The sequence below is a fragment of the Hyperolius riggenbachi genome, chromosome 12, assembly GCF_040937935.1.
Source record: "Hyperolius riggenbachi isolate aHypRig1 chromosome 12, aHypRig1.pri, whole genome shotgun sequence".
In the NCBI taxonomy this organism is placed as follows: domain Eukaryota; kingdom Metazoa; phylum Chordata; class Amphibia; order Anura; family Hyperoliidae; genus Hyperolius; species Hyperolius riggenbachi.
The window spans coordinates 27,424,402-27,451,622 of NC_090657.1; the positions used below are offsets into that span (position 1 = coordinate 27,424,402).

A 27,221-nucleotide genomic window follows, 5' to 3' on the forward strand; every position below is an offset into this window, starting at 1 on the left:
ACACAGACACACAGACACACAGACACACAGACACACACCACACCATACACACATACACACACCACACCATACACACATACACACACCACACCATACACACACACACACACACACACACACACACTCACACACACTTTTATTAAAGTGTACCTGAGATGACATGAAAGAAAAAAATGTATACATGCCTGGGGCTTCCTCCAGCCTACTTTGGCCTGATCACTCTCTCGACGCCGTCCTCTGCCTCCTGGATCATCTGCTATGGCTCCTGCAAGTTTGGCCAGTCGGTGAATGCACAGTGCGGCTGTGCAGTAGTGCTACGCAGGTTCAGAATTCCCCCAGCCATGGTAGCATGACGGGGCGTGCGTGGCCGGGCCATGCATGCACAGTAAGCCCCGACTGGCCGAAGTTATGGGATCCATAGCGGATTATCCAGAAGGCAGAGGATGGTGACGTGGGACGGATCAGGCTAGAGAAAGCCCCAAATATGTATTAATTATTCCTTTCAAGTAATCTCAGATTCACTGTAAGTAGGATCTATAAAATAAATACACACATTCACCTTTTAGCAACTCACATTGTTGCTGGTTGTGTTTATAGAACATAGCAGTCGTTGCAGTTTGTCTTTTTCTTTTCATGTCTGCCAATAGTAAAGATGATTTTTATTTTTTAATTTCTCACTTTGCAATGCATTGATTTATTTTTCCCCTTACTACTGTCCTTCGGGAAAGTTGCCTTTTGAGCTGAAACTTTTTCATAGCAACACTGACAGGCATCAGGAGGAGGACAAGCCATGGCAGTCTTGATCTAAACATCAGTAGATTAACATAGTTGTGGCTGGTTACAGAGGAGCACAAAACATAATGAATTCCTTCATGTAACTTGAAGAAGGTGTAATCACCAGTGAGTTTTGACAAGCTCTTGTATTTCTCCTTCTGTTATGTTTGGTCTCATTGCCTAGTAACCAGGATGTGTCACTTTCAGCCACTGCCGTTGCGTCACTAGTGCCAGAGCTCCGATGTTACATTCCAGGATGGCGTGGGACGCATAATGCCCCTGAATACCAACCCAGCATAACCTGCCTGGCAATGCACACTTGGGGATGAGTTACTACATTAAAGTGAACCTCCAGACTAATAATCTACTCAGCAGCACTGAAAAGGCTTGGTGTTTTTTTAACAGGTTCACAGCATCAGAACTTTGTTTTTCATACACAAGCCTAATTTTTAGCTGCTTAGAAGCTAAGCTCCGCCCCATCAAAGAAAACTGCCCGGGCATTTTTTCCCTGGTGCTGTGCAAAGCATGATGGGATTTCTGATGTTGTTCTCGTTGCCTAGCAGCTGGGAGGGGTAATCAGGACACAGGATAGTTGGAACTGTGTCTTGTGCTCCCTGTTACCTCCTTTCAACCAAAAAGATGGCTGCCCTCATGAAATCACAATCGCGTGTCGAGTGGCATGATCGGGCCCGCTGAATATTATCAGCTGGCCGGATCAGCTGGTCGATACACGGCACAGAAACGTACCGTGTATCCCCAGCATTACAGGTATTATTTGCAGTAGGTTTTAAAATGTGAGGGCTTTAAACCATTCGCTGACAGGTTCCTTACTAGTACATCTCTTTATGAGGGATTCTCAAGTTTCCATTCTTTTCAAAATCACATGTGGAAGTTGCACTGCTGGAATAGTGTGACCTCAGTGCTTTTAAAGGACAAATACAGTGAATTAAGTATGCAGTTAAAAACTGACAAGTTTTGGAATAGTCCATCTTCTCATGGGGATTATAAGGGTTTTCTTTGTTTTCAGAAGCATTTCCTGAATAGAAGTTGCACAGTCTAACTGCCAAAATAGTAAGATACCAGCCAATCTCCCTACTCACCTGCACACTATTTTGGCAGTTAGACTGGGCAACTGCTGTTCAGGAAATGCTTTTGAAAACAAAGAAAACTTTGAGAATCCCCCATGAGTAGATGTACTAGTTGAAAACCTGTTAGTTCTGGCAGATTTTAACTGCTAACTTTTTTGCTGTGGGTGGTACTTTAAATCAAATAAAGGAAACTGAGAATCCCCCATGAGAAAGCAGACTAGTCCAAAACCTGTTGCTTTGGAGCTGTCAGGTTATAACACCTACTGTATACGTATAGCTACAGATATGTACAGGGCATTTAATCTGGTACAAATGCATGTATGTGTACATATGCATTTTAATTTTTTGTTTTGTTTTTTGCCATAGTGCACCTTAAAAAAAACCCAAAAATGGGTTGTAACTGCTCTCAACCATGTAGGTCTGTACTGACCAGGGCAGATTTGCCCACTATAGTTCTCTATGAAGGGTAATGGTCAGGGCCCGATTTAAGCCAAGGCCACATAGACCATGGCCTAGGATCAAGGGCGGATGGGCTGCAGGCTACACTGGAGGGGGAGAGGGTTACCTGGCTACCTATACTGGAGGGAGGTCATCTGGCTATCTGTGCAAAAGTGGGGGAAGGTCAAGTGGCTTTAATACTAGTGGGAGGGGGGGGGGGGGTCGGTCATCAGTCTATCTAAACTGGAGGGGGTGGAGGGTTATCTGGCTACCTATACTGGAGGGAAGAGTCAATGGGCTACCTATCCTGGAGGGAGGGGGAAGGGTCATGTTGCTACCTATACTGAAGGGGGGCGGCTGATGACAGTGGCCTTGGGCAGTAAAGAGTACAAAACCAGCCCTGGTAATGGTGAGGGTGGCTATCCGTCTGGTAAAGCCACCTGCTAGTGTAATTATGATAAGACAATAAAGTCAGGAAAACATAACTTGTGAGACTTGAATTTTTGTGTACCATGGCCCTTGTTATATAGACTTTTGTACCTTTCGGACTCTTTCTATTGCGGTCTCATATCTACAGTCTACGCTACGGACCCAGCCCTATAGCCAGAAACACTAGAGGGGTCCAGAGCAATAAGTTAGTGCTGCAAAACTATGGATTATCCCTCACGCTTCTGGTTTTAGAGAATAAGGTCACCAGTCGGGGTACCCATCATTTTAGGTGAGAAAAGTCGTAAATTGAGAGGCCCATTATTGCACATTTACAAACACTCTGTGGCATATATAGTGAAATAACCACACAGAAAAAGTGGAGCACAATGTTTCAGACCTTTTGCTGGGTAATCCATGCAAGAACAATCGCGCTAAATTGGCTCCAATGTTCACTGCTGCACTGGGTCAGTTCTACCCTCCGGGGCCCTGGGCAAAAATAGCATGGGGCTCTCCTGACACTCCCCCCCCCCCCCTCCCCATAGATGTTCCTACGGACCCAGAGCTGGCTACTGAACCCCCAAGGTCTCCTACCCAACAAGTGGATAGTGGTACCCGGGTTCCCAGCAGAGTATTCTGCAGTGGAGTGAACTCACGTATGCAGCCGGTGCGCTCCTCCATCAGTCTGCTAGTGGGTCACGGAGAAGAGGGGGCTAGCGAGGATGAAGACTAACACACAGACTGATGGAGCAGCTGTTTGCTCCACTGCTGAATACTCTGCACAACCCACTTGGGGGAGACCTGAGGGGGGTATGTCGGCCATCTTGGAAGCCCTGGGAAATTGCCCAGATTAGGGGTGCTTTTAGGCATAGACAAAACAGGCCATTGCCTGGAGTGCCATTTGGTCCTGGGGGCACTGTTGCTGCATTACGCCCCACCCTGAATGAAGCCCCACCCCTAGACTAAGCCCCACCCCCATGGGTGTTCTGTTAATTGCTTCTGCTGCATCTGCTTAGTCTAAGTTGCAGGCAGCTTGCGCTGTGTCCCTCTGTGCCTTCTCTGCCCACATTACATGTATTTTCTGGTGAAACGCTGCCACAATAAGTGTAATTTCTGGTGAAAAGTTGTCGCATTATGATTTTCTGGTGAAATGTTGCTGCATTACGATTACTTTGTGGTGAAACACTGCTGTATTACGATTATTTTCTGGTGAAACGATTCCGCAATACATGTATTTTCTGGTGAAACGCTGCCACATTCCGATAAATGTTTGGTGAAACTAACACTGTCACATTACAATTATTTTCCTGGGGGGGCAGGGGGAATTTGGCACCATGCCATGGGTTTTTTCGCCTGGAGTGACGAAATGGATAGAGGCGCCCCAGGCCCAGATTGCTCCGGTGGAAGCACTGGCCCTTTGTAACGCTCACACAGTCCCCGAGAAAACTGCGTGTGCACCATTTAATCTCCCTGGCGGTACGCAGTTTTAGAGGCTGCATCCGCAGGAGGATTTTTTTTTTTTATTTGCTTTTCATGTTTTAGCTAGCATTTCACTAGCTAACTATGACCCCCAAGCCCCGCCGCACCTAACTAAACCCCCCGATCGCCATGGGCAATATTTACCCCACTGCGATCCTGCGAGAGCTGCAGCTTCACCATTCAGCTTCACTTGTCGCTATGGCAACAATCGGACATGATGTCAACGTCATGCGCAGTCCCGATCCTCCCCATAGCGAAGCCTGGAGCGGAGTCGGAGGCTGCACCATCGCTGGATCCCTGGGGGGTACGTATTACGGCGGCGATCGAGGGAGAGCAGTGTAACTTGGGGGACATAGTTAGCTAGCCAAGTGCTAGCTTAATCATTTACAGTAGATTTTATTATTTAAAAATCCTCCCAGGGCCATGTGATCCTCTCCGGTGGCTAGCCCGAGCGTAGGTTGGGCTTACCGGCAGGGAGGTTAAGCAACAAACGCAAATTTCAATGCAGAAATTACATTTTCTTAAATCATTTTTTTTCCCTACTTCCTGGCTCTGCTAGCAAGCACTGTCTAGCAGTTTTTCTAATTACATAGTCTCTCTCACCTAAGTGTGAAGAACAGGTCTACTGGCCACATGGGACACCCTAGAGAGTTTATAAGCCATCTATAAGATGAAGTCAGATATGGGCTTGACAAAACCTCATAAAGAGCATCCTTCTCTAGGCTGTTAGTAACCGATCTCAGCAGGGGGGTCTCTTAGGGTTCCCTCAGCTGGGAGATTAAAGGAGGTCATCTCTCAGCTGGCTCGGCTCAGAGAGCAGATGACCCTACTGTAACCCTTAATAATCCATAGACTACTATATTTGTAATATTTCTGGTGTTACAAAGATACCAGGGCCTTAAAATTCGCAGAGTGTGTTGGACTTCACGTGATACTGGTTCTGAGAGAATTTCAACCATCTGGATCTTCCAGAACTAGTACTACAAAGGGTGGAAGTAAAACACTGTGTTATTTGTCACTCATGGTACTCATGCTTAGTATCAGAAGATTCATAAAATTATGCTGATTACGAATATGCATTCTGTTCCTTAATGTGACCTATGTGCACAGAGAAAGAGTCCTTCATCTGAAAGTTTTGTCGAATAGCATCGGACAGCAAGCTGGACACTGGCAAAAAACTCTTGGATAATTTCTCACAGAGGCATGGCAATCGCCCTCTTGGACTTTCCACCAAAGACTTGCGATTGCCGCATGGACTACCAATAACTGTATTTGAACTGTATTTTAAGACATTCTGTTTCTCTTTCATCTCTTCTCTCTCTCTCTCTATTATTATAATTATTATTTAGTATTTATATAGCGCCAACATCTTCCGCAGTGCTGTACAGAGTATATTGTCTTGTCACTAACTCACAATCTAATTCACTACCATAGTCCTATGTCTATGTACGTATTGTGTAGTGTATGTGTTAGTCTAGGGCCAATTTAGGAGGAACCAATTAACCTATCCGTATGTTTTTGGGAGTTGGCAGTGGTGGTGATAGCACACCCCAAAACCATAGCCAGCTTTTGGGAAATCAGAGTGCAAATCAGAGTGCAAAGATCTGACAAACTCAGTCTTTGCAAGCAGAACAATAAGACAGTGGTCACTGAGTATCCTGTCTTGCGGAACCGAAGTTCCGGGCACAAAACGGCACACATTGATAGCGAATAGATTGGTCTATATTTCCTACCCTTTTCTTTGCTCTATACTATTCTTTCTTATACTCTTCACTTCTGAATGTCTGATTCAGTTCAGAATTACCACAATTAGTCAGTCCCTAACTGGCAAGCCCTCTGCGAATCGCACGGCATTGCTGCTTACGACACAAACCCTGCTGCTGAAAAAACCTTCTGGTTGGATCAGCCCTGCCCATTTTAAGGTGTGACCCATCAAAATTGGTCTGCGATCTATAAATACAAAGTCTTGAACACTATTATTGTCCTTTTCATCTCGCAAGAATCAGAAGAATCAGAAAACCCTTAAAAACGCGACTTCCAAACTGGACACCTTTCTCCATGTCCCTCTCAGCCTGCAACCCTCCCCCAAACTCACATGCTAACTGAACTGCTACAGGAAGATGAAGCTCAGAACGGAAACCCACAGGGAGGGGAAGAGAGAACTGACACCTGCAGCAGAGCTGTGAGCTCAACACTTATGTTGAGAATACTGCCTGCAATCAGTTACTAAACTGGTCAGGAGAAATACATTTACAAGAAGTTTCTACCAGCTGTAGACATTTCTTGCTTCCAGAAAAGCAACTTCTTGAAAACATTTTAAAGCGGACCCAAACCAAACATTTTTTTTTAATTCAAAATATTTAGTTGCACCACTCTGACACATACAAAGATAAATAAATACTCCTTTAAGCCTATGAGCATTTTAGTGCATGCTTTTCACCTTTCTCTTTTCAGAACTAGGGTTATACAGGTGGCAGCCATTACTACTGAGCTTAGGAGGAAGGTTTAGATCATGGGTGTGTTTGTCATCAGCTGCCCTCCCTCACAGGGGCGTCATCTATGTGAAATCTCACACAAGCTGAGATCACCTCCCCTGTGACATCATCAGTAGCAGCCTGTGTTTTGTTTTTGTTTTTTTATCTCCTCCACCAGTTTGCCGGAAAAATCTTGGCAATTTGAAAGGAAGGGAGGGGTTCCTCTAATAAATGTAAAATATTTTATATTTGTCATCATGCAGCTGAAAAAAGGCTGCTATTTATCATTATAATTTAGAAAATAGATTTTATTTCTGAAATCTTGTATTTTTAATTTGGGTCCACTAAGTCTTCAGCTCAGCCCTTTCCATGGTACTGGAGGCAAAGCTCCAGCTCACACTTAAGCCTGATACACACTTTCAATTATGATTGGCCAATCGCTGACCAATTTTACTACCTCTGCATAATCTGAGGGTAAACAGAAATTTAATACTATACGCAGAATGTGTAGGTAAACCCTAATACTACATATGTGATAGGGAGCTGCAGCACAGGGGCTTTGTATATAATAAAAGGGGGCTACTGTACATGAATGCTAGACATGGAAGAGGGGGCTGCACAGGGGAATAGGAGAGGGTGCTGTACATGGAATTGGAGCTGCAAGAAAGTTGGCCAAGGGGCACAAAAAGTATAAATCCAGCCTTGCATGTTGGTGGCAATAGATTCCAGTAGATTTGATTAAGTGCTTCATGTATTGCCTAGGGATGATCAATAACATGCAAATATTTCCAGGCTCATGTAGATGTATGCAATTTTTTATGCAAATATATGCAGCTTAAAAATGGACCAATTAACCATTTCAGCCCCCAGGCATTTTTCACCTTATGCATCAGAGCAATTTTCACCTTCCATTCATTTTACAATAACTTTATCACTAATTATCACAAAGAATTGATCTATATCTTGTTTTTCCACCACCAATTTGGCTTTCTTTAGGTTGTACATTTTGCTAAGAATTATCATTTTCTAAATGCATTTTAACGGGAAGATTAAGAAAAAAATTGAAAAAATTCATTATTTCTCCGTTTTCGGCCATTATTGCTGTAAAATAATACATGCTACAATAATTAAAACCTATGTATTATATTTGCCCATTTGCCCCGGTTATTACAACATTTAAATTATGTCCCTATCATAATGTATGGAGCCAATATTTTATTTGGAAATAATGGTGCATTTTTTCAGTTTTGCTTCCGTCACTATTTACAAGCTTATAATTTACAAAAATGCTCGGTCAGACCCTTAGGTAACTATTCATGTTTTTTTTTTAATTGTAATTTTTTTTGTTTTTTTTTCATTAAAATTTTTATTTGGGTAATTTTTGGTGTGGGAGGTAAACAGTTAATTTTAAAGAGAACCCGAGGTGTGTTTAAAGAATGTTATCTGCATACAGATGCTGGATCTGCCTATACAGCCCAGCCTCTGTTGCTATCCCAAACCCCACTAAGGTCCCCCTGCACTCTGCAATCCCTCATAAATCACAGCCATGCTGTGAGGCTGTGTTTACATCTGTAGTGTCAGTCTCAGCTGCTCCCCCGCCTCCTGCATAGCTCCGGTCCCTGCCTCCGTCCCTTCCCTCCAATCAGCAAGGAGGGAAGGGATGCAGGCGGGGACTGGAGTTCTGCAGGAGGCGGGGAGAGCAGCAGACTGACACTATAGAGATAAACACAGCCAGCTCTGACAAGCTGTTTGTCAGCAGCGTGGCTGTGATTTATGAGGGATTGCAGAGTGCAGGGGGACCTTAGGGGGGTTTGGGATAGCAACAGAGGCTGGGCTGTATAGGCAGATCCAGCCTCTGTATGCAGATAACATTCTTCAAACCCACCTCGGGTTCTCTTTAAATGTAACAATGTGTGTAGATGTAATTTTACTATTTGGCCACAAGATGGTCAAAGTGAATTTTTTTTTTTAGTCCTGGAAGCTTCCAGGAAGTATAAGGAGGATAGGAAATAAGTGCGTCCACTTTGCAAGTACATAATAGGTTTTATTACATGAGTCATAACAATAAATCATTCTAGTATTCTTATTACTATTTCCTCCCCCTATTTCAAAACAGGCATCACAGATTCAAGTCTATATTTTTACCTAGAAGCCTATGATCAGAGGTTAAGTTCGACTATTTCCAGTGTAGTCTGAGATTAACATAAACCTCTCCCACTGGTGTAGGGAGTCCAACAGAGAGCTTAGAAATGTAATCACTAATCTACCCCAACTAACTAAATACAGTTGTGGTGTCTCCGTCACATAATGAATCCTTCCAGAGTAAACAACATAATAATCTCTCTTCCTATGATTCTTTTTAATTTAGACCTCAAGTTTCCCTAAGTATCCTCCTATTTTTTGTTTCAAGTACCAAGTGGTGTTTTGTAAAGGTACCATCACACTAAGAATTTGTTCTCTGGAGCATTCTTTTTCTAAAAAGGCCCTCCAAGTCCTAAAAAAAGTTTTAGTGAGTGTTTCTTTTCCCGTTCTATATTTTAAGCTTTCCAAACGCATAAGGTGATTCATTCAAACAGTGCTTATTGAGTGCGCTACCCCTTCCCAATGTTCAATAGCTACACACAGGTCCTCTTTGGCACGTCTTCTGCTGTTAAGCGTCCAGTATTCAGAATTCAGGTGCTCCAAACGTATTCATCCGTTTTTTGAAAATTCACATGTGTAAAAAGAGAAACAGACACAGAATCATAGTGCGATCTGCTTATATGAAACCATGTAGGGACCTTCACCCTATGGGGTCCAGTAGTGCAATTAGTATAGTGGGATCACCTCTCTATCCGTGACCATATAGCCAACAATTAGCACGCTCACCTTGCTGCCGGGCTGCCCAGCCCTACAGACAGCATCAGCGCTTAAGGGTTGACCGGTTTCCTTCAGGCAATCAATGACTCATCCAATCTCAAACAAAGCAGTGAGACAATATCATAGTGCAATCTTGCTTACACCACCACTGAATCTTATAACCATTAACATCTATTGATCTCCTGCTCACCCTTTAATCCTGCTGCCCACACTCACAGACAGCTGTCCACGCTTATGGGTGTGCAGTCTCAACCTCACTGGTTACAAGTACATCCACCTTTACAATTTGCTGGCAGGAACTTTAGGCATAGATCTATAGACTAAAAAGCTTCCAATAGTGTAAAATCCACGGTTTATTGTATAAAAGTTTAAGAGTTATACTCACAAACATAAGATAAAAAAGCGCATGTAATTTTAAAACTCTCAGGGGACGTCTCCTCCTGCTGCTGGTCGCTTCCCTTCCAGGCTCCGCCCTACGCGTTACGTCATACGACTCATCAGGGGCTATTGGTTAGGAAGCGACCCAGCAGTCTTATGTGTTCCCAAAGCTCATTAGCATATCACACATGTGATTAGTAAACACAATCACTCCTAATGTGTAACACATCCGTATATAAACCATTACTCTCTATGCCTATCGCTCCTCCATCATCATGTACTTACTCATACTCCTATAAGTTCCTATTATATAACTTCAAATCTTGCCGACATTCTCATGAGGCTACTATCCTATACGTAAGCCCCAGACTACATTACCCAGCTTGCCCAAGTTTCGCATCCTCGCGAGACTTGGGACATCATGTGCGCATCACAAAGAATCTACATTCCCTGCTCGGCAGGACTACATTACCCATATTCCCACGTTCTTGCCCTCACGCGAGACCTGGACGCCATCTTGCCCAATGTCACTGAATGCCTGAGACTACATTACCCACACTCCCCAGAGCCTTGCCCCGTGATCTTAGTACTCCGCCTCAATGCGTCCAGTTTCCATAGTGACCTTCTGCGGGACTTCAAAAACGGGACCCATATGTTCTTACCATATCCCCAAGAGCCCATTCACTTTAATCCAACCCCCCTTCTACTCTATTTCCACCCCCCACCCGCTTGTAGCACATTCTTCCACGTAGTACACTACCTCTGTAACGTATCCCACCTCTGTGAACACTTTGTGCAAATCCCCATACGGAACCTATTTATTATGTACATCACCTTAAGTGTTTGTATCCATTTTATTATTATTCTTATATAGTCTACAGTGCCATATCCCCCTATTCTTACACTATTCTTTACTATTTTTTATTTTTTTCCATAGTAAGTTTATGTGCCAGCTATACAGCCCCAAAGTAGTGCATTATGAACATCCTCCCCCTATACCCTCCAACTCATTACTTCACACCTTAAAGTGATCATAACCACCAACTCTTATGTATTAACCAACTGCAAATACCCTAAAAAACAGTGTATCCCCATATCTTGTTACATAACTTTTTACTGGCAATTTCTACCCTTGCACCCAACTTGACTGGCACATCTACTCCTTCACCCAATCCATAGTGATTAGTGTATAATATAATCCTCTCTCTTTGCCCCAATCATCATTATCATTAAATATCTCATTAGACTTTTTCATTAAATTCCCTAAACTCCAATAGTTGTGAACCCCAAAAAATTGTGAACCCCAGGGTATTTGCAGTTGGTTAATACATAAGAGTTGGTGGTTATGATCACTTTAAGGTGTGAAGTAATGAGTTGGAGGGTATAGGGGGAGGATGTTCATAATGCACTACTTTGGGGCTGTATAGCTGGCACATAAACTTACTATGGAAAAAATAAAAAATAGTAAAGAATAGTGTAAGAATAGGGGGATATGGCACTGTAGACTATATAAGAATAATAATAAAATGGATACAAACACTTAAGGTGATGTACATAATAAATAGGTTCCGTATGGGGATTTGCACAAAGTGTTCACAGAGGTGGGATACGTTACAGAGGTAGTGTACTACGTGGAAGAATATGCTACAAGCGGGTGGGGGGTGGAAATAGAGTAGAAGGGGGGTTGGATTAAAGTGAATGGGCTCTTGGGGATATGGTAAGAACATATGGGTCCCGTTTTTGAAGTCCCGCAGAAGGTCACTATGGAAACTGGACGCATTGAGGCGGAGTACTAAGATCACGGGGCAAGGCTCTGGGGAGTGTGGGTAATGTAGTCTCAGGCATTCAGTGACATTGGGCAAGATGGCGTCCAGGTCTCGCGTGAGGGCAAGAACGTGGGAATATGGGTAATGTAGTCCTGCCGAGCAGGGAATGTAGATTCTTTGTGATGCGCACATGATGTCCCAAGTCTCGCGAGGATGCGAAACTTGGGCAAGCTGGGTAATGTAGTCTGGGGCTTACGTATAGGATAGTAGCCTCATGAGAATGTCGGCAAGATTTGAAGTTATATAATAGGAACTTATAGGAGTATGAGTAAGTACATGATGATGGAGGAGCGATAGGCATAGAGAGTAATGGTTTATATACGGATGTGTTACACATTAGGAGTGATTGTGTTTACTAATCACATGTGTGATATGCTAATGAGCTTTGGGAACACATAAGACTGCTGGGTCGCTTCCTAACCAATAGCCCCTGATGAGTCGTATGACGTAAGGCGTAGGGCGGAGCCTGGAAGGGAAGCGACCAGCAGCAGGAGGAGACGTCCCCTGAGAGTTTTAAAATTACATGCGCTTTTTTATCTTATGTTTGTGAGTATAACTCTTAAACTTTTATACAATAAACCGTGGATTTTACACTATTGGAAGCTTTTTAGTCTATAGATCTATGCCTAAAGTTCCTGCCAGCAAATTGTAAAGGTGGATGTACTTGTAACCAGTGAGGTTGAGACTGCACACCCATAAGCGTGGACAGCTGTCTGTGAGTGTGGGCAGCAGGATTAAAGGGTGAGCAGGAGATCAATAGATGTTAATGGTTATAAGATTCAGTGGTGGTGTAAGCAAGATTGCACTATGATATTGTCTCACTGCTTTGTTTGAGATTGGATGAGTCATTGATTGCCTGAAGGAAACCGGTCAACCCTTAAGCGCTGATGCTGTCTGTAGGGCTGGCCAGCCCGGCAGCAAGGTGAGCGTGCTAATTGTTGGCTATATGGTCACGGATAGAGAGGTGATCCCACTATACTAATTGCACTACTGGACCCCATAGGGTGAAGGTCCCTACATGGTTTCATATAAGCAGATCGCACTATGATTCTGTGTCTGTTTCTCTTTTTACACATGTGAATTTTCAAATAACGGATGAATACGTTTGGAGCACCTGAATTCTGAATACTGGACGCTTAACAGCAGAAGACGTGCCAAAGAGGACCTGTGTGTAGCTATTGAACATTGGGAAGGGGTAGCGCACTCAATAAGCACTGTTTGAATATATGAGATGTACATGTAGCATCTATCTCGAGTTGCGGCAGGCCTTCATATTGAGGGGGGGGTGACAGTAGGGGAGCGCAATTGAAAGACTATATAAGGTGATTCATTACTTCTCTTAGCATATCTACAGTGAACATAGTAGGATATAGCCAATGACACAATATAAGTTTCTTGGTGTCCAGGAGCACCAGGCGTTTTAGCCTAGATAAAGATCTAGTTTGGTCTCCTTCCAGAAAATCAGGGCTATGTAGTAAGCAGGAGAGCTGGTGTAACTCTCTAATCCTACCCTGGACTCTTCACAATAAAGCAAGAGCCATAGTCCACAGCGACTGTATGATTTCATACGACCACAACATATGGTCTAGATCTGGAGAAGAAGAAGAAGAGCATTTAGGGCAACCACCATCGGTCTTTCTACCGGGGACTTAGATCAATGAATGGGAGCTATGTTCCCATTCATTGATCTCCGGGCTAACGGGCGCATGGGAGCACAGCAGCAGCCGCCTGGACGTGACAATCACGTCCAGGTGGCATAAATGGTTAAGTCCCGCCCAGGTTTAACCACTTTGCATCCAGACATTGTTTCCCACTTATGGACCAGAGCAGTCTTGACAGTTTAGCTATGTCCTTATTCAGAAATAACTTTATCTCTACTTATGACACAGAAATGAAATATATATTGTTTTTTTCAATACAAACAAAACTTTCATTGTATGCCATTTTTTCCCTCACACAATTTTGTTTTCTATGAATTTTAATGGGAACACAAGAAAAAAAAAATAGAAAAAACACATTTCTCAGTTTTACCAATTCCAGTTTAAAAATAAAAAGTGCTACTGTAGATAAAAAACACACATTTTGTTTGGCTAGGCTTATCACAAAACCTAGATTATGTTCCTGTCACACAATTTATGGTGAAGATATTTTATTCTGAAATAATGCTACAGTGTGTATTTTTCACCATGAACTGAGAAAATAAAAGTATTTTTAATGGTAAAAATCAATCTCATTAGCTCAGGAAACATATATTCCCGTTCACCAATTAGTGCTGCATCAGATAGTGACAGAAATGTGCACAGGAGCAAGCCCAATCCTGCACAGCACTGCTTCTGCTACAAGACGTATATCTACTGACTCGTGGCTTAGATGAAGTCACAGAGGACGTAGATATACTGTAGTGCTGGATAAAGTAGTTAAATTGATTGGTCCATTTTCAAGCTGCATATATTTGCATAAAAAATTACATAAATCTGCATGAACACGGAAATATTTGCATCTCATTGATCATCCCTAGTATTGTCAGCCTTGGGAGTGAAACAGTAGGTCAAGGAGGTGGAAAACAGGAGAAGGGCTATGAGGGGATCTGTACACTATAGAATACAGGGATCTGTGTGAGTAGCCAGTAGGGATGGTCAGTGCGGATCAGTGAATAATGCATAAAAATGGCACCGCATTAAAAAAAATACGCTTATCGCTATTTATCGTTCGTACTGCATAATAATGGCGCACAGGGAAAAAAGAAGAAAAAAGGCACACAGTAACGTTATTTATCAATAACGCCGTTCATATGCCAAACAGCAGACATTATTGCGCACAGTAAAATTATTTATCAATAGCGCCCTACATAAGGCAAACTGCAGACGTTGTATAACTGCAAAACAGTGAATGGATTTAATGTAACACTGTCAAGGTTAGGGTTAGGCACCACCAGGGGAGATTTAGGGTTAGGCACCACCAGGGAAGTCTTAGGGTTAGGCACCACCAGGGGGGTCTTAGGGTTAGGCACCACCAGGGGGGGGGGTTAGGGTTAGGCACCACCAGGAGGTGGTTAGGGTTAGGCACCACCAGGGGGGTCTTAGGGTTAGGCACCACCAGGGGAGATTTAGGGTTAGGCACCACCAGGGAAGTCTTAGGGTTAGGCACCACCAGGGGGGTCTTAGGGTTAGGCACCACCAGGGGTTCTTAGGGTTAGGCACCACCAGGGGGGGGTCTTAGGGTTAGGCACCACCAGGAGGTGGTTAGGGTTAGGCACCACCAGGGGGGTCTTAGGGTTAGGCACCACCAGAGGAGATTTAGGGTTAGGCACCACCAGGGAAGTCTTAGGGTTAGGCACCACCAGGGGGGTCATAGGGTTAGGCACCACCAGGGGTTCTTAGGGTTAGGCACCACCAGGGGGGGTCTTAGGGTTAGGCACCACCGGGAGGTGGTTAGGGTTAGGCATCACCAGGGTTAGGCACCACCAGAGAAGTAGTTAGGGTTAGGCACCACCGGGGGGGGGGGGTCTAGGGGTTAGGGATAGGTACAGAGAGGGTTCTGTGTGTTAACGCTAATTTTTAACAAAATAAACAGAGCCAAATAACGATAAGGCATATAAGGCATTAACGTTAAATAGCGATAAGCAACAAACTGATTAGCGGCAACACCGTGCGCCATTATTTGCAGGCGCCATTTGCAGTTGGATCCGGTCCCGTGAGATGCAAAGTCTCAATTTATGCAAAATTTTATGCCTTAAGGTGGCCACTAACAATACAATCGGAAATGATTGTTTGGGAGCACTAATGGACAAAACTCTCCTAACCAATCTGATCTGATTCATGAAACTGATCCGAAAACTGGATCAATTTTATTAATCTGATGGGATTGGTTCAGACATTTTTGTTATTCATATGGCTCAATTTCCTAGAGGTGGTGCTCTGTCTAATAAACTATTCTCTTTTCTTCTCAGGATGCAATGAATCTTCCTCCAGATAAGATCAGTGTTCTCCGACAATATGACCAAGACAAGAAATGGGAGCTAGTTTGCGACCAGGTAAGTGGTTGTATGTGACTGTTATGGACATTACATTCCACACTGTTACGTTTTGTCTCCTCCCAATTTACCACTTTCTCACACCCCACTGTTTTATCAGGAAAGGTTCCGGGTGAAGAGCCCACCAGCTGCCTACATCCAGAAGCTGAAAAGCTATGTGGACACCGGTGGGATCAGGAAGGTAAGAAACAAAGCATGGTGTCAGTAAGGGTAAACCTGGATCATCTCATAAAGCCATCACCTCACCATGATGACGGTTTACATACAAAGTTTACCACAGCTCTTTTCAGTTTCACAAGCTGCTGGCTGTTTGACTATCACGCCACTTCTCTGATCTGTCACAGGCCAGAACTAAGGGCCCGTTTCCACTATCGCGAATTCGCATGCATTTCCCGCATGCGAATTCGCATTGGCAATACAAGTGGGTGGGGCTGTTTCCACTTGTCAGGATTTCTCTGCGGTTTTGTGTGCAGGTAAAATCTGCACGGCAGAGCCATCAAAATTCGCTCGCCGCACACCGCTAGGCGATTCGCATACAATGTAATGTAAATTCGCATGTGGTTTCGGTATGCAAATTTTACTGCGAATTCGCATACGATTTTGCATAAAACCAATGTAAAAGCACACAGGCACTGACATGGTTAAATTCGCATACGTACAAACATATGCAAAATTGTAGGCAAATTTGCGGTGAAATTCACATACAAACGCTAACGAATTCGCATGCAAATTCGTTACCGTGACAATTCCGCACTGCACAAGTGGAAACGGGTCCTAAAAGATAAGGCCACTAAAATGTATATGAGAAGATTAACTAGTGATCCGCAGAGTAGAGGAAAACTCCAATCAATCATGTGCAGAGACCATACATTTTTTTCTTTATAAGCATGCATTGGAATAAATGTTTAGAATAAAAGAGCTTTTCATTGCACCCCTTCTTTTAGTAAATCATACCAGGAGTTGTACCCAACTTTTACATCCCCTACAAGGTAATACATATTAAGGTGGACACTAACGGTCCAATTTGTAGCGAAAAATTGTTAGAGCGATCGGATAACTCTTATCAGAAGTGAAATCGTTCACTACACCACCAACGAGCCAATCTTTGCTTCCTACTTATCACAACCAACAAGAAAATCCAAATTTTGGTTTGACGAAAAGCCAGTCGGACGACTGTTTTTATAATCATTCTTAATCGATTGTGCCCATCAGCAAAGATTATTTACAACTAATCCGATCAGTGATCAGAATTTCTGATAGCTCAAACTATTTTTCGCTAGAAATTGGACCGTTAGTGGCCATGTTCACACAGAGTAATCAGGTAGGGTATCTACCCACAAAACTGGAATATCTTTGTCATGGGCTTGTGCAAGCGGTGAAAATAGAAAGTTCTATAAGGAAATCTCTCCACTGGAGTGCCTAAGAGAACAGTGGGAAAAAAAATAAAATATCAGGGTCTTTTTTAGGTGCAGTTAGTCTTCAAAATGAATCGGGAATATTTTTTTCACATAATTCCCTGGAGATAAGAAGTAGAGTATTGTTTTTTTTGGTTTTGATAAATTATTTGCTTCAGCAGTCCCCTCAAACATTAAAGTGGACCCGAACTCTTGCACCGCACACAATGAAAGTCTTTATTCCACATATACTGTAGTTGCTGAAGAAGTTCACTGCTCTGTGATCCGTGTTTCTTTAGCCAGATCAAAGTCCTAATTTGTTCTTATTGGTAGCTGTGAGTATATTGCAGAAGCTTTAACAGTGCTGTCTCCTCATACAGTAAACACTGAGGCGTAACTCTATCAGTGCTCCCTGAAAAGTGAATCCAAGTTAAAACTTCAGGTTATTTTAGGATTTAAAGAAACACTGAAGCGTTTTTTTTCCTTTAAATGATATAATGATTTGTATGTGTAGTACAGCTAAGAAATAAAGCATTAGGAGCAGAGAGAGACATAAGTCTAATACTGTATCCAGTACAGCAGAAACTCCAGTTGTTATCTATGCAAAAGAGCCATTGAGCTCCACAACTTTCAAAGTTGCAGAGAGCTCTGTCTTCTGAAGCTTGTTATCTCAACTGTCAGTCACTGTATTTTCTTTTTACAGAGCAGGCCAGTGAACTTTTGACCTGTCTTATGCTGAGAAATCCTTTAGAATGCTGAGTAGTGTGTAAACTGCAAATTTTAAGAGAATGAGGCAATGTTATAAAAAACACTATATAACTGAAAAAAAAAACATGAGAATATTTTATTTGCTACTAATGTTCTAGTAATTATCCGTACTACACAACCAATTCATTATATCATCATTTTTTTTTCGCTTCAGTGTCTCTTTAAACAAATTGTGAAATGTTTTTTTCTATCAAGTTTATCATAATGTGGCTCTTTTAGAGCAGAGAGGGAAGTTCTGAGCAGGGATGCTCAAATAACGAATTCGGATGAACTCCAAATAGGTGTTTTTCGGATTTCATCCAGTTAATTAAATCTCCTGTGCGGGTGGGCGAGGGAGGGTTAATCTTACCCATCAGCTGTCTTCTCAGATCGTCCAATAGTAGAACCAACGTGTGGATGCTGGTGCCGGACTCCCAGGCTGCTCATTACAAGATTATATATGGTTTTATGTCATTCTGCCCCTTGCCTTGACAAAGGGGACCCTTAACGATAGTCGGCCTTGCAGGTCTGTCATCTGGTTGCACATATTATGTGATGGGCCAATAAATTCGGGCACCTATTGATCCTCAAGTCTGTGTGCGGACTCCTCCTTTATAATCTTGTTCTCAGATAGTCCCTCGGCGCCTCCCACATTGCGTTCCAATTCGCCTTCAAGTGACTACTATACACTTCCTCCTTCAACCTGGAAGGAGGAGGTGTTTGTAATCACGTGACGGCGGGTTGGAACACAGCGTGGGAGGCGCTGAGGGACGATCTAAGAAGAAAATGTATGTGTTAAAAAAAAAAAAGAAGATGGCTGATGGGTAAGATTAACCCCCCCTCGCCCACCCGCACAGGTGATTTAATTAACTGGTTGAAATTCAAATAACACCTATTCGGATTTCATACAAATTCGTTATTAGAGCATCCCTCGTTCTGAGTTTAGATCCACTTTAACAGACAAGGAAGATTCTGGGAGATAGTATATAATGCTATAGTAAAGTCCCGTGTTGTGCTAGCCATAAAGGATCATGGGAATTGGCTGTGAAGTGTTGCAGCATATACCATCAGGCCAACTGCAGAGGTTCCTGAGAAATTAGTATAATGCTAGAGTCAAGCATTACATTAGGTCAGCCACAGTGGATTCTGGGAGCTGATTGTATATTCCACAGTGCTCCAGTGCAAAATCTTGTCACTCATAAAGGATCATGGAAACTTCATCTAACTAATGTGAACAATTGCATTTTAGTTCAAGAGGAGAGAACAAGAATCCACACAGGTTCTGCGAGAGTTGGAGATCTCCCTGCGGACTAATCATATTGGGTGAGTACTGTGATCTACTTAGAGCAGCTTTGTTGTCAGCAATTTGGCCGATTCCCAGTATAGTTCATGCTAAAATCTAGTGGAAACTGGTGTGTAGTGTGTGCGGGCAGACAAAAGATCTCTCTCTGATTCAGATTCAATCAGAGAGGGATTTATCTCCTCCATGGGTTTTAACTATCATCTGTATGCAGATGACACCCAGATCTACCTCCACACCCCTGACCTATCCACCACTACCATGGACAAGGTCTCCTCCTGCATATCAGCAATGCCCTGCTGTCTGGTCTCCCTATGTCCTGAATAGCCCCACTGCAGTCTATCATGAATGCGGCAGCCAGAATTATCCACTTCTCCCATCACTTCACCAGGGCGGCTCCCCTCCATGAATCCCTCCACTGGCTTCCTATCCAGTTCAGAATCTGATTTAAGATACTGTGTCTGACCTATAAATCTGTCCACAAAACCTGTCCAGCCTACATTTCTGATCTTACTCAGAGATACACACCTAGCCGCTCACTTTGCCATCTTCTCCTGGATGTCCGCTAGGTTCCTGAAACTAAATCTGGGCAAAACTGAATTTATGATGTATGTCACTGTTAAAGGGACACTTAAGTCAAACAAAAAAAATGAGTTTTACTCACCTAGGGCTTCCAATAGCCCCCTGCAGCTGTCCGGTACCCTCGCCGTCTCCCTCCGATCCTCCTGGCCCCGCCGGCAGCCACTTCCTGTTTCGGTGACAGGAGCTGACAGGCTGGGGACGCGAGTGATTCTTCGCGTTCCCAGACACATTAGCACCCTCTATGCTTCTATATGGTATATGATATATGCTATAGCAGCATAGATGGCGCTATTGTGTCCAGGAACGCGAAGAATCACTCGCGTCCCCAGCCTGTCAGCTCCTGTCACCGAAACGGGAAGTGGCTGCCGGCGGGGCCAGGAGGATCGGAGGGAGACAGCGAGCGCACCGGACAGCTGCAGGGGGCTATTGGAAGCCCCAGGTGAGTAAAACATTTTTTTTTTGTTTGACTTAAGTGTCCCTTTAACCACACTACCATTCGCCCTACCTTTCAAGCCCGCTGTCTGGGTGTAACCCTGGACTCCACACTCTCCTTCACTACTCACATCCAAAACCTCACTGTCAGGATCTCTGCTGTAGCATGTTCTGTCGGTTGCAGTGGAACTGCAACCAGGCAGTTCTGACTTATCTGCTTGCATTCGGTTGAGCATTCGCAATAAGTCTCATTGTCATTTGCAATCACTCTGCAGTTCAGAGCAGTTCAGGGTGCTGTCATGACTCCTCCTATTGCTTGCTGCAGTTGAACTGCAGCTAGATAGCCCTGGATTTCCTACATGCATGTTGTTGTATAATATTGCATGTGTTTGTTATGAGAGTCCTTCCGCTAGCAGCTTGTAATCAAGCTGGCTCTCAGGATTGAGTAATTACCATTGAGCTGTGTGGGAATTTGCATGCCTGCATCCATTGGCTGATGTCGACATAAAAGTCTGCCTCCCATTTCAGACTCAGCCCGACATAGCGTACAGCTACCTGAGTTGTTGCTGGGTCATTCATGTGAATTGTATATTGCATTGTTTAACCTTGTCTCTTGCTTGGACGTTTGCTGTATCCGCAGTGATACAATGAAGTCCTCCTGATCCTGATAGCTTGGATTCTGCCATCACCACGTTGGTGATTGGTAGTATTCCTGCTAGTCTGTTCTTGAGGACGTAACTATCGCAGCGGTTTTCATTAGTTACGCTCCTACCTGTTTGTCTTGTCTATATCAGTGTGTATGTTTGCCGTGGCTGGGGCAGCGACTAGATTAGCAAAGCATTCCATCTGTCTGTCTGTTGTTTGTCTTGTTACTCAACCTGAGGCTTGGTGAGGCATCGCACTAAGCAGCCATTGTATATTAATGCGACTTTTATTACTCAATGAATGTATTTCAATGTGACTGCCAGACTGACTTAGCTACAACCTTAGCTTTACTGACCATTCTCTCGCCTAGTCCTTTGTACCGCAGTCATCTGATCTAACTTGTATGACCTTAGCCTGTTACCGACTCTGATTCTGTCTAGTCCACTGTACCACTGCCATCTGATCTAACGTGTATGGACCCTAGCCTGTTACCGACTACGTCTGTTGTGTATTGTATCACATAGAATCTAGCTTGATAAGTGGTATCGGAAGCCCAGAGCAGCGGTTGCTCTGGGCAATCTTGCTCCCTTGTTCATTACTCATGTGGCCACCTGTGTAGCCACTTCCATTACCAAGCTACATAGTATTGAGCATGCATGCTGACTCAGAAAGTGTACCCCCAAGCATTATGGCCCGTACTCACGGGCTGCAAATGTTGCCTGTCGCCAGCACACGTGAGCGTGTGGGCGACAGGCCGGCGACAGCTCCTCGCCAGGTCCCTCCGCGTACACACGCGGAAGAGGGACCAGCGGCGAGGCGGAAGCTGTCGCCGACGTTCCTCCTCCCTCCGCCGGAAGCTCCATATACTTTAATGGAGGTTGCTGTCGCTAGTCCGCGTACTCACGCGGACTAGCGACAGTTGCGGCGGGGGTGCGGCGGCGACTGTCGCCATGCGATTGAAACTTTTAATCGCATGGCGACATGAGCGACGGGCGACAGTTCGGGGTGCGCGCGCGTGCAACGGCCCATACTCACGGGCGACCTGTCGCCGCAACATGCGCGCGCCGCGTGTTGAGGCGACAAAAGTCCCTCATGAGTATGGGCCATTACACTCACAAAGTCCTGCAACTTCCACCTCTGTAACATCTGCAAGATCCGCCCTTTCCTGACCTTTGCCACCACCAAACTCCTCATCCATGCCCTCATAATTTCCCGCCTTGACTACTGCAATGCCCTGCTGTCTGGTCTTCCTATGACCCGAATAGCCCCACTGCAGTCCATCATGAATGCGGCAGCCAGAATTATCCACTTCTCCCATCGTTCCACCCCTCCATGAATCCCTTCACTGGCTTCTTATCCAGTCCAGAATCCGATTTAAGATACTGTGTCTGACCTACAAATCTGTCCACAAAACTTGTCCAGCCTACATTTCTGAACTTACTCAGATATACACACCTAGCCGCTCACTTCGCTCCTTCAATGAACTCCACCTGACCGCCCCCCGCATCACACAGTCTCATGCACGCCTACAGGACTTCTCAAGAGCTGCTCCAACACTATGGAACTCCCTACCTCCCCCCATTAGAGTTTCCCCCTCCTTTAGCATCTTCAAGAAGGCCCTCAAAACTCACCTTTTCACTCTGGCCTACCCCCCCCCCCCCTCCCACGTGCTTTAAACCCACAGCTAATGTCACCCCTAAATATTGTTTGTAACCTTAGCTAATGTCCAGCACTGTGTAATATTTTGGCGCTTTTTAAATACAATAAATAAATAAAATAAATAATCTAATGGTCGGTCTGGTGCAGAGTGATGTATGGCCACCTTAAAGTGGATCCGAGATGAAAAATTAACTATGACAAATAACTTGTCTATATATCTTATTATTAAGTTTAGATAGTTTACACAGCAAATCTAGCTGCAAACAGCTTCAACAGTTTCATGTTTATTTATTCGTGTGATACAATGACGGCGGCCATGTTTTGTTTGTCACATTACACACAGGCAAGCTGCAACTGCATCTCCAGCCCTCAGCTCACTCCCCTCTCCTGCTCCCTCCTCCCCTCTGCCTCTGAAATCTATGGCTAGTAACCTCCTCCTGCCCAGACTGAGCTCCCATAAGCCCTTGCTACATGGGACTGAGTGCCAAGGCTCTCTGAAAATGTTGTGGGCGAGGCTTGTTTAGTTTATAGGGAATTAGAGTATTAAAACAAAACACAAAAAGTATTTGGCTTGAGGAATGCCCTATAAACTATATGAAAGGAACTCAATTATTCAATGAGTAAAAGTTTATTTCGGCTCCTACAATACCTGGAGACGTATGATGGAGGTATAATCAATGTACTAAATTGTATGTAGATAAATTGACTGCTCACCAACCATAAAGCAGAACCTTCATGCTGATAACTATCAAACTGAAGGCTACGTCAAATACCTGTCATCATCTAGTCTCCAAAATGGTGATCCTTCTTATGCTGGGAATACCCATAAGTTTCTTGATAGATGGTTCGATAGCTCATTTCCGACATGTCCGGTCTTATTTTCTGATCAATTTCTCATAGAAGTGAATGGAAATTGATAAGAAAAGATAAGAAAATCGGTTGGAAAATCGTTTGAAAATAAGATAGGACAGTAAATCAACTGAAAAATCTCATCGTGTATTCCCAGCATAAGTCAAGAGAGACATCAAATAACCTAGGATCTGCTTGCTTGTCAAAACCACCACTCCACATCAGCATACTCAATTGCACAGTTCTACAGATACCTGGTATTATGGGACCTGCTGGACCTCTAATCCTCCTGTGCCTAATCTTCATCTGCTAGTCTGCCCTAAGTGCTATTCTATCCTGATATCCCAGCCTAAAGGCATCCAATGTGCCCACAACCACCTGACCAACATGACAAACCACACAACCTGACGAACCACATGACCTGTACGTACACACGCCTAGACGGCTAAACAACCAACTCAATGAACATGCTGCGCAATCAAGAGGACTGACGGTCTACAGATTCAAAACAAGTACAAGTCTTTCAAACAACTTGTACACACACACCAACTGCCTGATATCAGACAAACATAGATACAACAGCTGGATTGATCAAACCGCCTGTTATCAGTTGCTCATCAAGTTGTTTGCACGCATACACATGCCTTATCATCCAACAGACTAAAGTCAGATGATAATCAGGCTGCAGGGTGGTCCGTGTGTACTTGACTTAGGATCTTCCCCCAACCAGGTGTGTAAAGGTGCGTACACACGCACTACAAAAGGCAACGATGGGTCTGCCTGACCCTCCCGCTGACCGGATCATTCAGAAACAGCCTTATCAGTCTGCTGACAGCGCGTACACATGCGCTATTGTCGGCTAAAAGACCGCCCAGTGGGAGGGTCCGGTTGCCTTTTGTAGTGCATGTGTACGCACCTTAACTAGTGAGAGCAGCCCCTGAGACTGCAGGGGGAGCCAGAGGTTTGGGGGCCCCCAACTACTAACCTTCTCTTTCTCTGATACTTCAGATCAGGTATTTTTGTGGCTACACATGTTATGGGTTTGATGATCCGATGATCCTGATTGCCACACTTGTTTTATGAGCCTTGTAAGATGGGCCCCCAGGAGCCTGTGAGGATCACCAAGAAGAGGCAAAGGAAGGGTTGTGACCACTAAGGGACCCCATCAAAGTTTTGCTGGGGGGCCCCATGTTTTGTAGTTATGCCACTACTGCCAACCATGAGAAACCTGACCTAACCTAACTTACCCTTAGGCCCGGCTCACATCTGCTAGATGAGCCAAAAGTATCCGGTGAGCGGATGCGGTCTCCGCTTTACCGGATTCGGATGGCTCAGTTTGTGGCCTGGTTCACATATGAAAACGGATCTGATCAATGATTTATCGGATCCGTTTTCACTCAGCAAATACATACCTAATCTTCCGTAGTAGCCGGCGGTAGAGGCTTCCTCTTCTTCCGCTATGACTACCCAGTAGTCACATGACGCGGAAGAAGACTGAAGCCTCTACCGCCTAAGATTAGGTATGTATAAACCCTCCCCTTACCCTCCCCTTACCCTCCCATTGCTAGATTGCCCATGCCCCAATCCCCTGTGGAACGGTCCGTTTCCCATTGCCCCAACGCTGCTGCATTTTTGTCCGGATCCATTCTGCTAATCAGAACGGTCCGGAAAATTAGGGCCTGCAGCAATTTTTAGGTCCGGGGACCGGAATGTAGGGAGCGAATCCGTACCAACGGACGCATGTGAATGGAGCCATAGGTTAACATTGGATCCATTCACATCCGTTCCGTTTGTACAGTAAACGTTACGGTTACGTTCTGGAAAAAAACTCTGTGAACCGGGCCTTAGAAGGCTGCTTGACCCTAATCTGTCCTAAAGTTTAAAAGCTGCTTTTCTTCTTTTTTTCCCAACCTGTCCTGAAAATTTAAAAATGTCCCTATAAATGTCCATGTACACTGCTGATAAATCAGCTACAGCAGTAAGAACTGGCAGAAACCACAAGTCATCTGGTTTTATTTAAAGTCCTATAACGTCTTTATTATGTTATACATTACGTACAGTATATAGCATATACATTTCACACAGTGTTTTACATTAAATAACGCAGGTTTTAGGTGAATACTTTGAACATAAAATGGACATGCATTAATTTTTGCAGTACCACTGGTCCTTTCTTTCATCACTAACCATCATTTATATTGGCAAACAAACACAACAAGGTTATACTCTAGACTAAATATAACATTTTTGCAAAATGTAACAACTTTTTATTGTTTTGTAATAAGGTTTTATCTGGGTTTTTTTTTGGTTTTTTTCAAGAAAATCTAAACAGTGTATGTAAAACATGCCTTGAATATATGTGGCTACTTTACAACATTGAAAAATAATTGTACAGAAACAGAACCTATAAGTCCCATGAATACCACAATATTTGAGCTCTTTAGTAATAATACAGTATTTTACACATATGAATGGTCATAAATAGCAGTTACTCACTCATTCTCTCAGCGACTCTCAACTGGACGAGAGCACAACGGACAACTTTTTATTGTTAGTAAATGTAGGGCAGGAAGGAGAGGTGAGTAAAGACATAGTCAAATGTGCGGCTGTGTCAGGAAGTCATTGGGCCTGATTCACAAAGCGGTGCAAACTGTTTGCACGCCAGTGAAAAGCCCTTTATCACGCCTAAACTCAGTTTAGGCATGATAAGAAGAAACTTGCGCGAAATTCCCACGTGCTAAGTTTTGCGCGCACAGTCGCGCAGCGCACAGCGTGATGCACGCGGTGCGCGCGATGCGCCCATTAAACCCTATGGGCGCTGCGCGCGGAATTGCACGATTGCGTGCGGGACTTTGCGCACGATAAATAGCACAAAGTGGTGCTAACTCAGCGGTGCAAAGGTTATCACGCCTAAAGTCTTTTAGGCATGATAACTGAGTTATCACCCTTTTGTGAATCGAGCCCATTGTGAGAGACCAGGGGCGTAACAATAGACCCTGCAAGGGATGCAGCAGCAGGGGGGCCCAGAAGCCACAGGGGGCCCTGTCCTAAGAGACTGACAACTAAGGGCAAGGAGAGAAAAAACGTTCTGCTCTCTGCACATTTGTTGTAATGACTGCATCTGCTCAGCCACTGATTACAAATCTTTGTCTACAAAACTTTGTATGATTCGTTGACAGTCCCTATTCAGTGTGCAGGGGATGGGGGCCCCATCTAAAGTTTTGCAGGGGGGCCCAGTGATTTCTAGTTACACCCATGTGAGAGACCAAAGCAAGAGGTGAGTGAGAAATTTAGTGACAGCCATGTTGTTAGTGTCAACAGGGACGTTGAATTTGTCTAAGATGATTATGAGAATATCGGTACAATAGGGCAGACAGACAGAGAAAGGGGGAGGTTAAGGTTAGGCGCCTTGTATTAATGGAGAGGGGGGTTTCATCCAACATTTTGCTGGGCAGGCCTACTTAATCCGCTGTTAATTTCATGTAAATTTAGCTCCACCTATGACCACACCCACATTCTGGTGCGTGGCCACACCCATTTTCCGTTTGGAATGCCCAAAAGTCCCCCAGATCTCTTAGGATCCTAGCAACACCCCTGGTAAATATTACCAATATTGTAGTACATAAATTTACCGATATATTGCTTCCGGCTATTTCCTCCACCCTTTTCAAAGGGCTGTCTTTATCACATGTATGCCTGGTGGGTGGTAAAGGAGTGTGATTTGGAAAAGGGCGTACACAAAGACTGAGTTAACCGATAATGGGAAAAAGCAGGTGTGGGTATGGCCGAGTATGGATAAACTATACATAGCTTCTATATAATATTGCAGTACTGGAGC

General features: G+C 44.1%; 1 protein-coding gene across 2 annotated transcripts in view; it reads left to right on the plus strand.

The window, feature by feature from the left end:
- FMNL1 (formin like 1) overlaps positions 1-27,221 on the plus strand; it is a 153,526-nt gene that overhangs the window by 22,040 nt on the left and 104,265 nt on the right. The window contains exons 2-4 of one of the 2 annotated variants that reach the window (XM_068261861.1): positions 15,692-15,775; positions 15,876-15,956; positions 19,166-19,239. In XM_068261861.1, coding sequence (XP_068117962.1) covers positions 15,692-15,775; positions 15,876-15,956; positions 19,166-19,239 — 239 coding nt within the window. Of the gene's footprint in view, positions 1-15,691; positions 15,776-15,875; positions 15,957-19,165; positions 19,240-26,945; positions 26,981-27,221 lie in introns of those variants that run through there. The other variant, XM_068261862.1, reaches the window with a different exon arrangement.